This window comes from Pelodiscus sinensis, chromosome 8, assembly GCF_049634645.1.
Source record: "Pelodiscus sinensis isolate JC-2024 chromosome 8, ASM4963464v1, whole genome shotgun sequence".
In the NCBI taxonomy this organism is placed as follows: domain Eukaryota; kingdom Metazoa; phylum Chordata; order Testudines; family Trionychidae; genus Pelodiscus; species Pelodiscus sinensis.
Genome location: NC_134718.1, coordinates 59,892,552 through 59,911,707, shown reverse-complemented (window position 1 = coordinate 59,911,707; position 19,156 = coordinate 59,892,552). Strand labels below are relative to the sequence as shown.

At 41.7% G+C, this 19,156-nt stretch overlaps 1 protein-coding gene across 3 annotated transcripts in view; it reads right to left on the bottom strand.

Annotated features, from left to right (window-relative positions):
• FAM204A (family with sequence similarity 204 member A) overlaps positions 1-16,760 on the bottom strand; it is a 28,334-nt gene extending 11,574 nt beyond the window's left edge. The window contains exons 1-6 of one of the 3 annotated variants that reach the window (XM_075935378.1): positions 16,561-16,760; positions 12,604-12,869; positions 11,292-11,382; positions 10,638-10,674; positions 9,941-10,040; positions 5,613-5,702 (exon numbers count right to left, since the gene is read on the bottom strand). In XM_075935378.1, coding sequence (XP_075791493.1) covers positions 5,613-5,702; positions 9,941-10,040; positions 10,638-10,674; positions 11,292-11,382; positions 12,604-12,861 — 576 coding nt within the window. In that variant the 5' untranslated portion in view covers positions 12,862-12,869; positions 16,561-16,760. The remainder of the gene's footprint in view (positions 1-5,612; positions 5,703-9,940; positions 10,041-10,637; positions 10,675-11,291; positions 11,383-12,603; positions 12,870-16,560) is intronic. The other 2 variants (XM_014573520.3, XM_006111383.4) reach the window with 2 other exon arrangements.
• Between the last annotated feature and the right edge of the window lie 2,396 nt (positions 16,761-19,156).

The window sequence follows — 19,156 nt, the reverse complement described above, 5'->3', positions numbered from 1 at the left end:
AGGTTTTGAAACTTTTCACCAAAATGCCAAAAGCCTCTAAGCTAAACACATAAGAGCAGTGCTGTCAAAATGAGTTATTTAAAGACTGACAACTGCTTCAGTAATTTAGTACTCTAAATTACATAATATTTTTAAAGTTTCTTTTGACAGGTAAATCTAATGTGGTCAAGATTTTGCTATTGTGTTCAAATTACTGCCCTCCGGCTAATGCACTCTTAGACAATGTGGCACCTATGCAGCAATAATAGCTGCACAATAATCACAAGTGAAATGAAAAGTTTGAATTTTAGCCAGAATAATTCTCAAAGCCATACAGAAATCTGCATTCTGTTTCCAGGGATGGAACAAAATATTCATGCATGACAGCATTGAAGAAAAATGTGTTTCACTTGAACAATATAAAGTATTTTCAGGGTAAAGTATTGAAAAGATCTCTTTTCAGGTTTCACAATATCTATTTTAGAACAAGTTTACAAAGAATTAATTATATTCACATCTTAACATATGTAAGCATATAAATGAAATTAACAGATTACACTGATGAGTTGTTTCAAAGTAATTTCAGTCATAAATCTGACATAGGATATGCATTTACTGTTATGCAGAGTCAATATAGTGATCTAATTTTTCAATATTAATTTATTTAAAGGAGTGCATAAAAAGTACAGTAAGTGTGCCATTTACACTGCAATTTAAGAATGAAGAATGTCTATTAGAAAGATTCTCAGTTATATTGGGTATGTGCCCACAGTTTGCTACTGACACAAGCTTAGGTAACATTTATAAAACACTACAAAACATTTTATGAAATCCAGGGACTCTCTCTACAAACATTGCTTAGTTCTGTCAACAGTCTTACAATCAAATCCACGCACAGTCACTTTTGAGTGAACATCAGTGGGTTGGTCTGTGAAGAGATGCATTGAAGTCTATGTGCTTCTGTGTACAAGTCTACTTGTACACGCCAACTACTAAATTAGAGTTAATGTGTTCATATCCATACTTCCCCCGTACACACTTATTGATTAAAAATATACAATGTTATATTCTTTTTAATCAATAAGAGACATACATAATTTTACTTTCTCTTGCTTATGTTTCTAGCACATGCACTAGCAGACTGAACTTCAAGCTCAGAAACATTTTGTTAACATGATTCACTCTAAAGCTGCCACAATACACATGCTAATTGTGATCAAGAAAAATCTTACTGTGCACACTGTAGAACTAAAAATAGTTTACAAAAAAAAAATCTATATTTTAGCACTTGAAAGTTGGAATGTATAATGTCCATGCTGTCTGGGAAAAGAGTTGGATCTGTTTGACTTAAGGACAGGAAGAGAGATCCTGAAAAATGTTGCCCCATGATGACAGCAATCAGATTTTATTTTTTCCACATTCACTCAGCTGCTAGCCCACAATAATCTGGTAACCAGGCTTAATAGCACAAAGAAAATTGTGTGCAGCATTATGAAAAATCTCTTCAAACAGCAAGCCATTCTTGTCAGGTGTATTTTCCAAAATAGAAATACACAATACCCAGCTTCCATACTCACTCCTTATACAACATGACAACGTGTGCTTCCAAAATACCCTGTCACGGGTGTTACATGACAATAAAAACCTTGCTATGGTAACTTTTGGGTTTCAGGGATGTGAATTTAGAGATCTGCCCATCCAGTCTCCATAATACGCACATTCTGTAAATCACTCAGATTCTTAGGGAATCTGATTTCACAAAAAATCATCCTTCACTGTGTCATAATGATAGCACAATTTTGGCATTCCCTAGCTTTTTTGTGGCGTGTTTTCATTGCCTATTCCCAGCCATCTCTTTATTTTTGGCTTCATTTTTTCTAAATATTGATGCTGCCCTATCAGTTTCACAGGCTTATAAATGTTATACATCAAAAATTAGTTTCACTTATTAAGGCAGGAAACAGCTTTAAGAACTCTGGGATCTGTGCCTCAAAGCAAAGGCTTTATCAGCAGGTTCCAGTCACTGCTTCTTGAGAAAGAAAATAGTGCCGATTAAAAATCTATACACCTGATTTCTAAAGGAACACCCACCCACTGAACACACATTCTACAGGGCTGCATCCCATATTCGACCAGCTTATATCCACATACAACACTATTTATGAATAATAATTAAGAAAAATAAAAAAATGTAAGATGATGTAGTTTGTATAAGAAACAGCAACTTAACCCTTTTTTGCCCACTTTCACAGGTGCTACACTCTCAATCTCTTTCTCTGTGTTTGACTCTAACCATTGCCAGATGCTTAGAACATTTGGAGGTGAAAAGAAAAGTAAGATCAACAGCTCAAAAGTCTCAGAGGGGTAGCCGTGTTAGTGTTAGTCTGTAGCTTTAAAAAACATGTAGTCCTGTGGCACCTTCGAGACCAACAGAATCATGAGCTTTTGTGGTCAAAACCCACTTCTTCAGATGAACTTGAGTAGAGAAAATAAGTGGGAACCCTCACAATTTGTAACAGAAAAGGAAGAAAGGGGGAAAACAATACCTGTCAATTGTTGTGCTGGTGCTAATGAGGCTACGTGGACTGGAAGTGTCCCATACAGAGCTTTTGATGTCAATTGGGTGTTGAATGCAAGGAAAGCAGGTTTTATAATGGGTCATCCACTTCAAGTCTTTGTTCAAGCCCCAGGAAACTGTCAAATTTGCATATGTAGATCCCACCCGTTCTATCCTCCCCCAATTATGGAGAGACACATGAATCCATGAAGATGTGGTTATGGCATAAAAGAACCACCAATTTTCCAGTGAGTTTTGCATAGGCAAATCCTTGTTCCCGGCAAATCCTTGTTCCCGTGGAAAGGCCCACTGAAGTTACTGGGAGACTGCCTGAATGAAACTCATTGTAATATCAGGGCCTTTTATAGCCTTCTTCCAAAACTAAGCATTGTATGCCAGGCTCTCATTCATATTGGTGTCTCTGAGATCTGCAGAAAACTGGTTAATGTAGTGAATCTTTGGTATCCTCCTTGGCTGTCTTCCATCCATAATCGCTACAAGAGCCATCCTACTGATACAACTCTCAAGTCTCTGTTTTATATGCCCATACCAACACAGCCTTGCTTTCCTCAATTTGGCTTCAATTAGAGCAATCTGCATTAGACCTCTTACAAAAACATTTCATTTCCTGTCAGTGTCCAATGTCTTCATTTCTGCAGTAGACAGCATATGGAGTTTCTTTGTTGTCATTGGCCAAATCTCTTGCATGTATTAAGATGGGCCCAATTAGAATTTTATATAGCCATCTTTTAACTTTATTGGCATCTTTTCACTGCACAGATTAGCTCTCGCCTTTTCAGCAAAGCAGCTTCAGCATAATTAATTAGGAGCCGTTTTTGTGCAAGAGGCTTTTGCGTAAAAAGGAGCTGTGTAGATGGTTCCTTTTTGCGCAAAAACCCTCTCTGGTGCAAGAGGGGGGTTTTGCGCAAAAAGGAGCCATCTACACTGCTCGTTTTTGCACAAAAGCCTCGAGCAAAAACGGCTGCTAATTCATTATACAAATGAAGCACAGTGATATTCTACTCCACGCTTCATTTGCATAAGCTTTTACGGAAGAAGGTTACAGTATAGACGAAGTCTAAGTCATCAGTGTTTCAAGATGGTTCTCTTCATATATTCTCACTTATCACATCCATGCCAAGTGCAAGCAAAAAGGAGCTCAACTTAGCTGATCCTGATGCTAGCCAACATTTACTTGAAATTTTCTACTACAATTCCATTAAGTTTGGACTCAGCAGTTATGCCATATTCTAGACCCACATAGGTCATCATTCATACCTTCCAAATGGCACATTGCTAATGACACACTCATTTTAACTTTAGTAGCTCTTGCCCAGTTACAACAGTTATCCAATATGGATAAAGTACACTATAAATAGTAAACAAACTTGTAACTTTTCATGTTAATTTGCATTTATAGTCAAAAAATTTGTACGGAAATCTCAGGATGTTTTGTTGATTGTGGTACTCTAACCAATTTACTGCAGATGAGAAAATGGTGCATTTCAAGTCTGTTCTTTGAAAGTGTTGTGCTAGGGGTGTTTTGATACTGTACATGAGAAGAGGGCAGTAGGTGATCTTAAAGGGTAGACACATGGTGATAGTATAATTACAAACCTAAGAAGTTCTGCTATATGAAGTGATGGTTTTACAATCAATGGTTATGATAGTTACTTATGTAGTACACTCAGTGGCTCAATGAGGCGGTTTCCAGTGAATCAGTAGAAAACAGGTACCAAGGCAGTCAAAATTTAACTAAGTGCAAATTTCCTAGCCTCCAAAACTGTTTCAACTGTAATGGTATATAGTACCATGTTCAATTTAACTGATAAGCAATTGCTGCTTTAATTGTATTTTTTAAAAGAATTCTTGGAAATTTTAAAATACTTTAAAAACATGTATGTGAAAATCTGAACTAGATTGTAGTGTTTTCCTTCTTCATTTTGAAACTTTCAAAAACTTTTCAATTCTAGCAGCTTAGCCAACAGGCCTGAAATTTCCATTGTGTAAGACAGAGAAAAGATGGGAAGATACATGGGATGTAGGAGATATGTTGTAGCTGGGAAATGGAAAATCCTGTAGGTATAATTAAGAGGAAACATAGAAGCCATTCCTTATCTTTATTAGAGCCACATTTGAGTGTACTCCCTTCCCTGGTTTCCGAGCTGTTCTCTTTTCTTTCTTCACATTTTCCCCCCATCCTCCCTCTGCCTTTATGGAAGCTGGAGCCCAGCTGCCTCTGATGGACTCCAGAGATGCACTGCTGATGCCATATACTCACACCTATTTGTGTGGTGTCTCATTTTAAATCCCAGTTCAGAGAGGCACCTAGCAGATTAACTACAAAAGTTGAAAAGTTCTGTCAGCATTTTATAAACTGTTGATCCTTCAAAAGGTTTAAGTTAATATACAAATAGTCACCCACCTACCATGCAGTTCATCATACTAGCTACCACCGCAGGCAATGTAAATAAAAGATGCCATGTTTCTGAGTCAACCTAATTTTGAGATATGCTCTTAAAAACAAAAATAATTACATTTATTCCAAAGTCAAAAAACATTTTCATTACATAAATATATCCTTGAGCTCTACCATCGAGTTTACTAGAGGATTTTGTAAGGTGGGAAAAGAGAGGAAAAGTCTGAAGTATGGCATATTGATAAAAAAACCTACTTGCCATCGGAAATTTTTTGAGAAGCTGATGAGAAAGAAGGCCAAAATCTTAGGATTATGATGGATATCTATTTATAGTCATAACTATTGAGTCTTAATGTGGCTACACAATAGTTTGTTTTTTTTCTGAGATCAATTCTTTTGGACCTTGTGTGGTCAAGTGTCCTTGTGATAGACATTACACTCACTGTTGAAAATATAGATATAATTGTACAAGCAGTCCTATAATTACATCTGTGGCTAGAACAGGTCGTGACTGAAAGAAGCCTATCTAAGCAGCAGCAAAATGAAAAGATGCCAGGAATAATCTTTAACAGTATTTGGGTTACATTATGATGACTTATGATTAGATACACAAAGTTAAAGAGTTCTAAGGGGCAGTATTTAATCAAAACAACTTACCTCACGAGTGGCTAATCTATTACTCAGTTCCTCAGCTCTCTCAATATCCCCTTCAGCCAAAGACTTGTCTATGCTGACTTCAAGGCCAGACTGGAAAAAAATGGCAAACATCTTCAGGCCAAAATGAATGGGGATATAGGATTTATAGAGGAAACTCTTCTCGTACATTTTAAACATCTGTTTAACAGCATAATATTTCACACATCTATAATTTCCATGTATAACAAATCACATTTGTCTAAGTGTTGTAATGGATGGTATCATTAAGTAGTCACTGAAAGGCTGGCTGAGCACAAATCATTGTACTAGCTCCACCTTATGTGTAGGGTAAATACTGTACTTAAAAAAATAATCACATGGACTAGTTTATACTTGTCACAAGAAAGTTTCATCTCAAGATATGGCTTATGCATTCTATCCCTGGAGCTTTCTTAAATAAAATGTGAAGTGTATGTGTCAGGTAACAAAGAATGGCAATTATCACTGTATCTTTGCAGTTCTTAGATCTTTATCCCAAAACTGAATTCTGGCACCATGCCACTTTGATGTACTACTAAATTCAAGTCTTCAAATAATCATAGTATGACAGGGAAAAATGTTTTACATTTTTAAAATATTTGAATACAAGAAAAAAAGAGTGTCCCTAGAACAGAGGCAAATTGTAACTTGTTTAATATCTGCAAATTAAAGACTAATGAAAGTTTTAAAAAATTACATCTGTGCGCTTCAAAAAAAAAAAATTGTAGGTTGGTATTTGTTGAAGATTCTAATTGTAATATTTCTGAGGGAATATAGGAGTGGAACTGATATTGATGTGCTGGAGTGGGACAGTTCTGTAATATTTTGTACGTCTAGTATGGGTGCCTCAGTTTCCACATTTGCTGTACTGTTAAGCAGGTGGCAGGAAAAGGCTACTTATTCTATGCAGAGATAAGGTGTGATTGTCTTCTTGGACATCCCATATACACGCAGCCCTTGCCCTAAATGGGTAGGCGTCAATGACCACTCCAATTGCCTGGATTTGGTACCTTCCAACTAAAACCCATGGATGGCTCATCCAAACATAAGAAGCCAGCTGTATATGCCCAGGAAACAAGTATAAAGGATTAAGCAGTGGTCAGATGTGGAGTTAAGAGTTGGCTGTTCTCTTAAACTGAAACAAAAGAGAAGTTACAGGGCTCTGCACTGACTAAAATGGACCATGATTTAATTTTCTATTCTCTGTCCTGACCAAGAACTTTCTATGCTGAGTTCCAGACATCTAATAAACCTAACTTCTTTTACAACACTGGCTGAGAGTCAAAGATGTGGGTGCAGTAATCCCTTTAGGTGTACAAGTCTGTTTCAGGTTTCTAACTTGGGCAGACTCACTGAAGGCAGCTCAAAGTGTGAAGCGGGGTGCTGAAAGCTCTGAGGCTCAGTTTAAAGGAGGCAGTGAAGCCAAATGGTTTATCATAGTGAAGGAGTCAGTCCCTAATGAGGAGGTTTGGCTGGCCAAAGGCTTCCTCCCAGGGACTGTTCTGGAGCATCAGACCCGTGGATAGTGACCGATGTCCACAAGCAGATTGTGATTAAAAACCTCACCAAAAAACCCTCAAGAAAGGGAGATTTCAATTTCTTTATTGGGTTTAAATATTGTTAAAATACAACAATCAATCATTTCTGGTCAACTAACCTACTTTAAAGATGTCATAATAAACGGAAATATAACAGGTTACTCCTGAGAAATAGCGTTAAGAGGATTTTTCCTTTCATTCACACACTGAATATGTAACTCAAAGAACAAAAAATTAATAACATTCAAAGTTGTGCTAATAGTCAATTCTGTTTGATTTCTTATTAAATTAATAGATAGAATTTACAGTTTGCCAGCACTAATAAAAATAATTCAGCTAATCATCTCAGCTGGAGAGCTTTCACATTTTGCTGGCCAATGTGCCTCTATCATCCAGCTCTACCTTGAGCTGTTCAGTGAAAGACTGCAACTTCAGATAAGAATTATGAGCAGATATTTGCCTAGGACAAGGACTCAGAAAACAGTGGTCAGAGTCACTTCAGTTGGGATATATAATCTAGAAAACATGTTGTGAAACCACATCAATTGCTTAAGTCTTGGAAAAACATCACTGACTAAAGAATGCCATAATGCAGTGGTTCTCAACTAGGGGTATGTGTATCCTCCAGGGAGTACACATAGATCTTCCATGGGGTATATCAACTCATCTAGATATTTTCCTGGTTTTACAATAGACAACATAAAAAAACCCAGAAGTATCGCAGCACCCTTTGGCTACGTCTAGATTGCAAGCCTCTTACGAAAGAGGCTTTTTCGAAAGATACTTTCGAAAAAGCCTCTTTCGAAAAAGAGCGTCTACACTAAAACCAGTACTTTTGAAAAAATAAGCTGTTTTTTCAAAAGAAAGCACCCAGGCAGTCTGGATGCTCTCTTTCGAAAAAGCACAGTTTGCATTACATAGCGCCTTTTTTCAAAAGAGCATTTTGAAAAAAGATGTTCTTCCTTGTAAAATGAGGTTTTCCACGGTCAAAAAAAACTGCCACGTTCTTTCGATTTACTTTCAAAAGAACACGGTAGCAGTCCAGAGGCAGGGGAAGTTTTTTCGAAGAAATGCCTTTTTTTTTTTTTTTTTTTCAAAAAAACCCTGCAGTCTAGACACACCCTTACTGAAAAAGTGCTTACTCCATATGGTAAAAATGAGAATTATAAAACAAATGAACTGGAATATAAGTATTGTACTTTTTCAGTGTACGGTGTATATATAGAAGAATAAAATAACTGTCTATGAAATTTTAGTTTGTACTACATCATTCAAGGGTTTTTTTTACTTAATTTTGTAAGCAAGTAGTTTTTTAGTGAGATGAATTTGGGCATATGCAAGACAAATCAGACTCCTGAAAGGGGCAAAGCAGTCTGGAGAGACCGAGAGACATAACACAATTTATAAAGATAAATGGGCTTTGAAAACGTGACACTATTGATGGCAATCACTAATAATTAGTACCATAAGTTTCTAAGAATTATTGACAATGTTAATAAATATGTTAATAATAGAAAGGTTACTTCAGAGAAAGTATCAGCTGAAGTATTTTAAAATTACAAGATATTCACCCTAGACAAGTCAGATGTGTACATCCCTCTATGTGTATCAGAGAAAAAAAGAAAACAGAAACGGAAGGCAATACCAAGAAATATTGCATCAGAGTATAGCAATTCTTCAATACAGGCAGTCCCCGGGTTACGTACAAGATAGGGACTATAGGTTTGTTCTTAAGTTGAATTTGTATGTAAAGTCGGAACTGGCTCCAGATTCAGCCGCTGCTGAAACTGATCAGCGGCTGACTACAGGAAGCCCTAGGCAGAGTTGCTCTGCCCCCGGCTTCCTGGAATCAGCCGCTGATCAGTTTCAACAGTGGCTGAATCTGGACTCCTGGGACAGAACAGCTGGGGCACTGCCGGGTAGGTCCCCGCAGGACCAACCCGGCAGCACCCTAGCTGCTCTACCCCAGGCATCCCGCAACAAAAACCTGGTCTGCTGGGGGGGGGGGGGGGGGGGGACCGCACTAGCTGCGCCCCCTCCCCCCCCAGCCGACCAGGGAGACCCGAGCAAAGCCGCGGAGGCGCAGAGGTCCCGCCGCCTCTGCGGTTTTGCTCCTGTCTCCCTGCTGTGCTGGGGGGGGGGACTCCCCTCCAGCACAGCAGGGAGACCCGAGCAAAGCCGCACAGGCGGCGGGACCCCGCTGCCCGTGCGGCTTTGCTCCTTTGCCCCGGAGCAAAGCCGCACAGGCGGTGGGGTCCCCCGCCTCTGCGGCTTTGCTCCTGTCTCCCTTCTGTGCTGAGGCTTTGCTCCTTTGCCCCGGCAGCAGGGAGCACAGCAGGGAGACAGGAGCAAAGCCGCAGAGGCGGGGGACCCCACCGCCTGTGCGGCTTTGCTCGGGTCTCCCAGCTGTGCTGGGGAGTCCCCCCCCAGCACACCAGGGAGACCCGGAGCAGCTTTTCTCGCCCCAGAGGACGAGGTAACAGGACCGCTGAACTCTGGGCGGTCCCGCCGCCCACAAGCTCCGGGGCGAGAAAAGCCCTGTTCGTAAGTGCGGATCAGACATAAGTCGGATCCACGTAAGTCGGGGACTGCCTGTATAAGAAAGATCCATAAACTGTGTGATATCTAACTAATAGAGCATATTACTAGTATAATATTTCTATGAGAGAGAGAGAGAATTCTGTGTGAGTATTTACTCACCTTCAATCAACTTAGTTTTGTCATAATATATCATGGTCATCATACTTCTAAGAAATTATGAATAGCAATCACCTTTTGGGCACCCCTGTTGCTCGCAAGTGATTCAAATCTATCATTGATTCCAAAGTATTGTGTGAGTTCCGTCCATTGACTTTCATTTGTAGATTGCGGACTGAAAAAACAAACCCAACTTCATACTAAGCACACAGAGAAAATTTAATTGATAATTCAATTAAAATACAAATAGCAATTAACATTAGCAGCTAAGTATTTTTAAATTCTCCATAGTTTGTAATATCAGTGTTCTCCCATTTGGTGTTTTTTTTTTTTTTTTTTTTTAAATAAAACACACTGTTTTCAACTGTCTAACGACAAAAAAAAAAGTTCCTTTTGCTTGCTTCGCAATATCTGTATTTGAGTCATGTATGACTCCATTCCTACAGTAAATTTCACATGGCAACACATACAATCAGAGCAATCAAGGGAAAGTCTCCATAGCTATGAATTAAATAATAATAAATTAAGTACTTCCTCTATTCTTAATTTCTATCTAAATTAATTTTTGTTAAATCAAGAAATTTCCCCATCAAATAATTTTAGGGGTCAAATTCAGCCATTGACTTAAAAGGGCTCTGACTGACTTGGAAACTGTTTACAGACACCCAAAGATAAAATTTGGCTCTAAGGTTAGTCAAGTTTTGTACCCATTCTTTCTAAAAATATCCTTTTATAAACCACACTTCAGATAATTATACTGCATTTTTCATACCTCTCAATTGCTTCTTTTTTGTTCTTTTTCAGTCTTTCTGAAAAGAAAAAAATAAAGCAATCAAATCTAAAAACATTCAAAGACTTGTACCAGAAGTTATTACAAGAGATTAGTTCAAGATTAACATGTAGGGTATTACCAAGTAATTTTTCCTGAAAGGCCAAGAAATCTCCCACATAAAGTTTCAATAGGTCAATAGAATCCTATTTAGTCAGTCTCTCGCCCTATAGCAGAATTGGGGCCATACTGATTAATTTCTAAAATATTTTTAAGGAACAGGATTATGCTTAGTAGTAAGGGTTTTCATAATAAGAACTTTACACAGTCTCTGTAGGTAGAGAGTTGTATTTAGAAAACTAAAGCAAGAGTGAGCAATTGGATTACTAAAAAATATATTAGCTAACTGGTGATCTTGATAAATCAACATTAATTAAAAAACATTTACAGGTTGAATTTCCTTGCAAGGTGACACAAACATAAATCTATGCGGTTTCCATAACCTAGTCAACACAACAAAGTCTCCCATTTATAGGCACAGAATGTTGGCATCAATGGTACCCTCCAGCCTACTCTATCACTTTAATTCCTGAAAAAATACACTATTACTTAAATACTAAATGCATTTTGATTTACTAATGTAATAGAATGAAATACCTTTTCTGTAACGTTTTCTCTTTTGTCCCCTATTTCCCTGATTTGTTTGGACTTTCATTTCAAAGCTTTTCTTCTGCAGCTCTTGAAATTTCTATAGGAGCAGGAAAAAGAAAACTCAGAATTCTAAATGAGAAAAAAAAAAAAATGTACTGAAAACGTTTCCCAAAATTCTAATTCTTATATAGCACCAGTTCAATTCTGCTGGTACTAAGTTGCAAAGACGACATACTGAGGGGGAGCCAGCTGAAAAGTTGGTTCCCGCCAGCACCATGTCCGTGGGCTGCAGGGAAGGCAGAGGCGCAGTTGGGGATGGGGGCACAAGCTGGAAATCAGCTGTCCCAGTTCTTGCCTGGTCTCCCCCCTGCTGTGCCCCTCTACCTTTTAAATGTATTAAGAGCTTGGAGGCTCTTAATACATTTAAAAGGCAGAGCTACAGCAGGTTTAGCCCTGTTGTGGCTCAGCAGTTTCCCCCCTTATCAACTAATTGAGGAGTCGATGGAAATTCCATTGACTACTTGATTATCTGATTAAATACAATTTAACATCCCTACTTCATTTCACATAATATCATCTGACTTTCTGCCACACCCCTCCTTTTAGACTATGAATCATTACAACTGCATCCCAATCTTCATTATAAGGTACACAATTAACTCGAAACACATTAAGATGTCACATTAAGCATATTTGTAAAGTCCTCTGATGTCAGGTTAGATGACAGGCGAATGTCCAGGGATAATTAAAAACTGCTCTTACATAGCTGGTTATCCAGTCTATGGCGAAAGATGAGTTTTTTTGTAATCTTTCTTCAGAATTAGAGGCCCAGTGTGAAAAATCAGTGTATACTGGTCATTTCATTAGTACGAATTTTCCAACCTTTTCTCCTTCCACATGAAACACGCATAGACCAAAGCAAATGAATTAGGTTTGGAAACTATTTTGATACTGAATAGTAGGGCTTACATGAAATTAAAAGTTCTTTTTTTGTTGACTAGAACTTAAATATTCAGGAAATTGGAAATTATGCTTAATTACAAATTTTTAACAATACAGAAGCCAGTTGCAAAGTTCAGGGACTCAGATCCTGACCTGAACAGAATACTTTGTATGAGGGAGTGGTTGTGCCTATATTATTTCCCCCCTGGGCTTTACGTTACCAATCTGTAAAGAAAGTAGAAATACAATTTACATTAAAAAAATCCCATTTACCAGCTTGTTAAGTTACAACTTTTTCCAATGGGTGATGGAAAACTACAAAGCTGAATGTGTTACATTGTACACTGGCCATTTACAGACAACTAATATTACTCACATTCCACATTTTTAAAGAAACTCCTGAAGGGCATTCTTGACATTTGTTTTCTCCATCTGCCACTACCATAGGAGCAGATTTACTTTCAGTGATTCTCTCATGTCTATTTGTCTGAAATTCAACAACCTGAACTCCTTTGACATTCTCGACTTTATCTTCCTTGGAACAAGATACAGGACCATCCGCTGGGTCTCCCTCATCAGCACTCGAGTCAACATCACTTTCATTCATATCAGGGGGTAACAGCCCGCTCCACATCTTCGAGTCTAAAAAACATAACAAAAATCTTTGTGAAGAGACAAACTTCATATGAATTTACCCAGATTACATTAAAAAACAAGTTTCAAAATTCTAAAAGAGCAAAAGAAAATATAAAGGATAGAAAAATTGTAACTCAAGTAGCGCTGTAAAGGGAACAGCAGGCTGGGGAATGGGGAGGTCATTTCAGCCCAATTTGAGTGGTACCCACCCCCCATCCTGTGGCAACACATGTCTGTGGGGCACCTGGGCCTGCTGCTGACAGAGGATGCTCCAGCATGGCTAGAATAGCCCCAGCCAGTTACCTTAGCCAGTAAACTTAAGTGTGAGGCTTACGAGTTAACCATTCACACCGCCTAAATTCAAGATTTTTTTAAAAATGCATTATCATACTGCATGAATCTAGAGGACAGAATTATCCAAGGGTGGTGTATGAACAGTATCTAAAGAAAAAAACTGGAGACAAACATTAGAGGCTAGATGCTTTTGAAATATGTACAGTGAGATTTGTGTGTGTCCTTTAACTGCAAGTCAAGTGTCTCCAAAAGTGCTTGCATAATTTTGCATGTGTAACGCCAACAGACCCTGGTTGTCTGTGCCAGCTGGCTATTAACTAAGGCTGTAGAGCAGACTCATTCTCTCTGTAAGTGGTCTCAGTGCCAGAGATGGAACAGGACACCAAACTCAGCAGGTGTTTGGGTTACACATGAAGACTTTTAAAAATGTTGTTCTAAGTGTTTCACTGAATTGTGGAACACAAAAACATGGATCATGAGCAGTACAAGATCAGAGTTCATTTTGTTGCACCACTGTAAATCTTGACTACAATGGAGTTGCTTCAAATTCACTCTAGTGTAACAGATTTAAAGCAAAACCTGAAAGACGCTTTCAAATTTACTTTAAAACTAGTTAAATGACTTCCTCCTCACAGAGACTTAATCTGAAAAAAACAACCCTAAAAACAAAACTAAAAACTGTACCTGACCATGATGGTATTAGAAATGGACAATGCTGACAAATGGCCAAAGGGGATCATTTCCTAAAGGCAGCGAGTGCAAACAGGTCTATGGTAAGCTGATGTTGCCTGATTTCCAAGATAGCTTTGTGTATGATTGATTTATTTGCATTTTAACACAGTTTGGCAACACCTGTACAATTTATCTAAGCAGGCTGGGAATGGGCAGAAGGGGGAGGGGTGTCAAACTCTCATTGAATTGGACTGAAAATACAGATGGGACCTTCTTTGTCCAGAACCACAGGACCAGAATGGATCCGAAAGAGGGAGTTTGCCAGACCAGGGGAGGTCAGGCCTTGGGCTGTCCCAGGGCTCCCATTCTGGCCGCTGGCCCAACCAGTGCCCTGCCCCCAGCCCACTGGCAAAACTCCACTCAGGACTGCAGCCCTGCTCAGACCACCGGGGCTCCCTGCCGCCAGTTGGCAGTAGCTCTCCGACCCCAGTCACAAGGACTCTCTGCTGCTATCTGGAAGTGGTTCCACATCTCCAGCCAGCAGAGCTTCATCCCAGCTGCTGGGGGTCCACAGTCCTGGCCAGCAGCTCCGCAGCTCTGGCCAGCAGCAGCTTCAGGGTCAGAGGGGCTCACCGCCCCTATAGAGGCTGCCTGCTGCCAGACCAGCTGAGCTCCAAGCTACTGGCAACCTCTTACTGGGGCTCTCTAATCCAGCAACATTCGTGGTAGGGATGTAAGTGACAAGCTGACTACCCGATAAGCATATGCTGGTCAAGTAGTCACTCAACTAGTCACTTTCCTGCCAGCTTGCTGCCTCTATCAGAAAGAGACAGCAAGGGGAGGGACTAGCAGGAGCAGGAGCTCGGGCAGTGGGGAGTCATCTTAAAAGATGGTTCCCTCCAGCACTGTCTCCGGGGGACAGGAGAGGCAGAGGCCATGAGCTGGGGACCGGCCATGAGCTGGGAACCAGATGACTGGTCCCAGACACTGTGCCTCTGCTTTTTAAACATATTAAGAGCCCAGCAGCTCTTAATATGTTTAAAAAGCAGAGGCACAGCAAGGGGAGCCAGGTATGAGCTGAGAATCAGCTAATTCAAGGCTCCCACCCAGTCCCCCGGCTATGTCTCTTCCTTTTAAATGTATTAAGAGCTGCCAAGGGGAGCTAACCCTGCTGCAGCTCTGAAGTTACCTCCCTTAATGACCAATCGAGTAGTTGATGGAGTAGTTGATGGATTAATATCCCTAATATGTGGTCCGTCCGGACGACAGACATTACCGAACCCATTAGTCCAGAACAACAGAGGTTCAGCCTGTAAGACATCATGAGCTTTTCTTTTGAATCTAAAGTAAGGATGTTATCTGGTTAATCATGTAGTCGATAGAATTTGTATTGACTACACAATTAGTCAATAAGGACCACTTCCCAGAGCTGCAGCCTGGGTAGCTCCCAGAGCTAACTTGAGCCGGGATTGAGCAGTCCCAGCTCATGCCAGCTCTGGTAGCCACCCATGCTACAGCTCTGCATTTTAAATGTAGTAATAGCAGCCGCACACTTACTACATTTAAAATGTAGAAGAAGCAACACCGCAGACCAGTGCAAGTCAGGACTGCTCGGTCCCGGCTCGTGCTGAGTCCAGCAGCCCCTGTTCACGGCAGCCACAGCTGGCCGTGAACAGAGGCTGCTTGACGGCAGCAGCCCCTGTTCATGGGGAGCAGGAGACTCAGCTCCCTGCTGGGACTCCATGGACAGGTACTGCTGCCAGAGCAGCCTCCTATATCTATTGGGGGGAGGGGGAAGGAAAGGCGGCACCAGGAAGACAATGCTGGGAGGAACCAGCTTTTAAGCCAGCTCCCCCCAGTAGCATCTCCTGTTCCACCCCCTTTGCTGCCTCTCATACAGAGGCAGCAAGGTGTGTGGGGGGGGGGGGGGTATGAGTAGTTGACTATTCCACTCAACTACCTGATAAGCTTATGCTTATCTGGTAGATGACTACTTGCTAACATCCCTAATCTAAAAATGGTATGAACTGGTAACATTAAAAAAAAAGCCAAATCTTCCATAGATAGTTATTTATAGGTACAAGTTTACGAGTCCCCTAGTGTCTCTCAATGACACATATGACAAGATTATTATTCTCTGCCTCAGAGAATTTCCATCTCCTCCTGCAAGTGCTACCCTCTACCCCCAATAGTTGTTCAGATTTGATTTATCGTTCCAAATCAGGCTCACTTTGGAAGAGGCAAGTACAAAAAGAGGGAGGAAAGAGGCCTCTTTTCTCTTGATTGATTTTAAGGCAGGTTCCCCCTCCAGGAGGGGAAGAGGGCTCATGCTAGGTGGGTTTTGGGGGAGCAGTTTACAGTTTCAACCAGAATCACTTTGAGAATGCCCTAAGCAGTCTGCTAAGCCACCATGAATCTCACATGCAGGGCGGCCCCTGAGCCCTGCTCTTCCCACCTAACAAACTGGCTCCACTCACCCACAAACAAAGCCACCTCCGGCCCCCCCATCCCTGGCTACTCCACCCTCACAAGTGCGCTGCCCCCTCCTCCCACTTCCTGAGACCTCCACCTTCCCAGAAAGCAAAAATACCGCTCCCCTCCCCTCCAACTACCAGCCCCCTTTCGTCCCAGAGTCCCTACCACGGCTCCCACCCCTCAACCCCCGCCACTACTCTACCCCATCCTGCCCCTTCGCTACCCTGCCCCGCATCCAGCTTCCCGCAGCTACCACCTCCTGAATCTCTCCTCCGCCAGGTGCCGCCCCGCGGCCAGGAGCTGACGATCGCTTCCCCCGCGGAAGATCCTCCGCGGCGGCTGCCTGCGGCGCTGCCCCTCAGCCACCGACTATGCTTCTGGGGGAGTCACTCGCCAGCCGTGTTTACCTCCGCGCCATCTTGAAGCTTCATTACCATCTTTCCCCTGCTATTGGGCACCGTTGACCTTTCACCAGCCAATCAGAGGCCGTTTTGCTGCTGGCCCCCCTCCTCTTCCTCTTCCCTCCGCCCCCTTCCCGCTCGCCGGGTGCCGTCTCCATGCCAACAGACTCGGGCTGGTTTTGGCCTGGGCTGAGGGCGCGTAGGAATGTGCTCCCGGTAGCTCTTTCTGATTCGTAGGCTCGTAAGGAGCCGCGCCTGGACGAAACTGCTGCCGGAAGTAGCACGACCCTACAGGGAGCAGTTCCGTGCAATGCTTCGCCCAGAGCTGCTCCCTGTGCTGTTAAAGGACATTGCTACCGAATGTAGCCCGGCCCTTCGGGGAGCAGTGACTGGTGTGACGTGTGAGACGCTGCTATTGTAGAGCACGAATTCCAGCCCTAGCAAATCCCTGTCGGGCCCGGGATGGCTGTCATGTGCCAGGCTGCTCTCCCAGCGCTCCCGATGGGGATTCATCAGCATGGAGTGCAGCACACGATTTACTCCTCCTAGACTGGCCAGTTTTTCCGGAAAATCAGCCGCTTTTCTGGAAAAAACGTGCCAGCTGTCTACACTGGCTGCTTGACTTTCGGCAAAAGCACTGACTTCCTACTGTAAGAAATCAGCGCTTCTTGCGGAAATACTATGCTGCTCCCGTTGGGGCAAAAGTCCCTTTTGCGCAAAACTTTTGCGCAAAAGGGCCAGTGTAGACAGCTGAGATTTGTTTTCCGCAAAAAAGCCCCAATCGTGAAAATGGCGATCGGGGCTTTTTTGCGGAAAAGCGCGTCTAGATTGGCCACGGACGCTTTTCCGCAAAAAGTGCTTTCGCGGAAAAGCGTCCGTGCCAATCTAGACGCTCTTTTCCGAAAATGCTTTTGACAGAAAACTTTTCCGTTAAAAGCATTTCCGGAAAATCATGCCAGTCTAGACGTAGCCATTGTGTCTGGCTTACAACATGGGGGCTTGCCTTTTTTTGCAGGCGTTTTACACTGTTGAATCATATTTAGCTTGTGGTCCAAGGCACTTGCAACCCCTTCCCAATGTGTTATCACCTACAACCTTTATAAGTGCCCTCAGCAGAGGTGACTGGTGATGGGGGGACCCGGGTCCCTCAGTGCTAACTGTCATCCCTCTGCCCCAACGCCTGTGCCAGCATTTTGACAACTTACTGGTCAAAAGGTTCCTTTCACGCCCTCTGGTCCAGTGGGTAGCAAATTCAGAGGGATGGCTTTAGACTAGGGATGCAGATGTTAAATTTAGTTTAATCAACTCATTGACTAGTCATTTAAAAGGCTGGTGCGCAGGGAAGGGGGATCCGGGAATCTGTTATTCCAGCTCACATCAAATCCCTCCCGCTACACTTCTGATTTGTAAATGTATTAAGAGCTGGAGTGCCAAAGCCAGGTTGCCCTGTTGTAGGGGGCAGGAGGGAGTCCAGAGCATCTCAGCCTGCGGGCCATAGGTTCTCCATCCCTGCCTTACAGGGACCTCATAATTCAATTAGGCAGCTTTAATATTTTGGATACCATACAGGACTTTTTCCTAGAATTGACCAGATTAATTATTGATGAGGGTGTGTGGAGGCAAGGGGTCATTGGCAGCATCTGGAGCAAGGATTGCCCATCAGGCAGTGCTTCCCTGCTTTCTGTGTCCCAGCGTTCGGTGCGGTTCTTGTGTTGAACTTTGTGTTCTCCACTCTGTATACTAATGAGTGATGCGCATGAGGCTAGGGGAGCTTTCAGGGGGATTTAGGGTATCTTCTCCCATGTTTGCTGATTGGCTTTGGTTCAAACAGAGAGTGGGACGGGGAGCAGTGGGAATGTTTTTCATTAGACTGCATGCATGGATTTTAGGCCCTCAATATATTGTATTTTTATAACAATAAAAATAAAAGATAGCTAGTGTTATAAGAAAATCGCAAAAATAATTGTTATTTATTTAAGTGTTTTTGAGCATTAGCTATTAAAACAAAAAACAAAAATGACATGTATTGCATGGAGTAATTAAAGCAATAGAAATAACATTTGCAAAGGAGAAAACTACAATTAAAATGAGTTACAGTGAAAGGACTGCAATTCAGTGATTCATCAGCAGCAGACAACACAAATGTGTGAAATGTTAGAGACTTCATGTCCTTTCTTTAGCCCCCTTTTCCATTTTTAACCCTTTTAAAATGTAGTAAGCAAAAACTTCTACATAGTAAGGGAAGAGAGAAGGGTAGGGGTGACTGCAGACCTACTAAGCACGCTCAGTGTGTCCGCGTTGAATAAATTATAAAAAAAGCAGGTTTAAGCAAATTTAAAAAGCCCCTCTGCTATGACCACCCTTTGACTAATGCCTCATTCCCACTGGGGTGGTTGTTTTTACCCCTTCTGTCCTGCCTGTGCTGCGGATTTGCCCTCTGTGTTGCTCTAG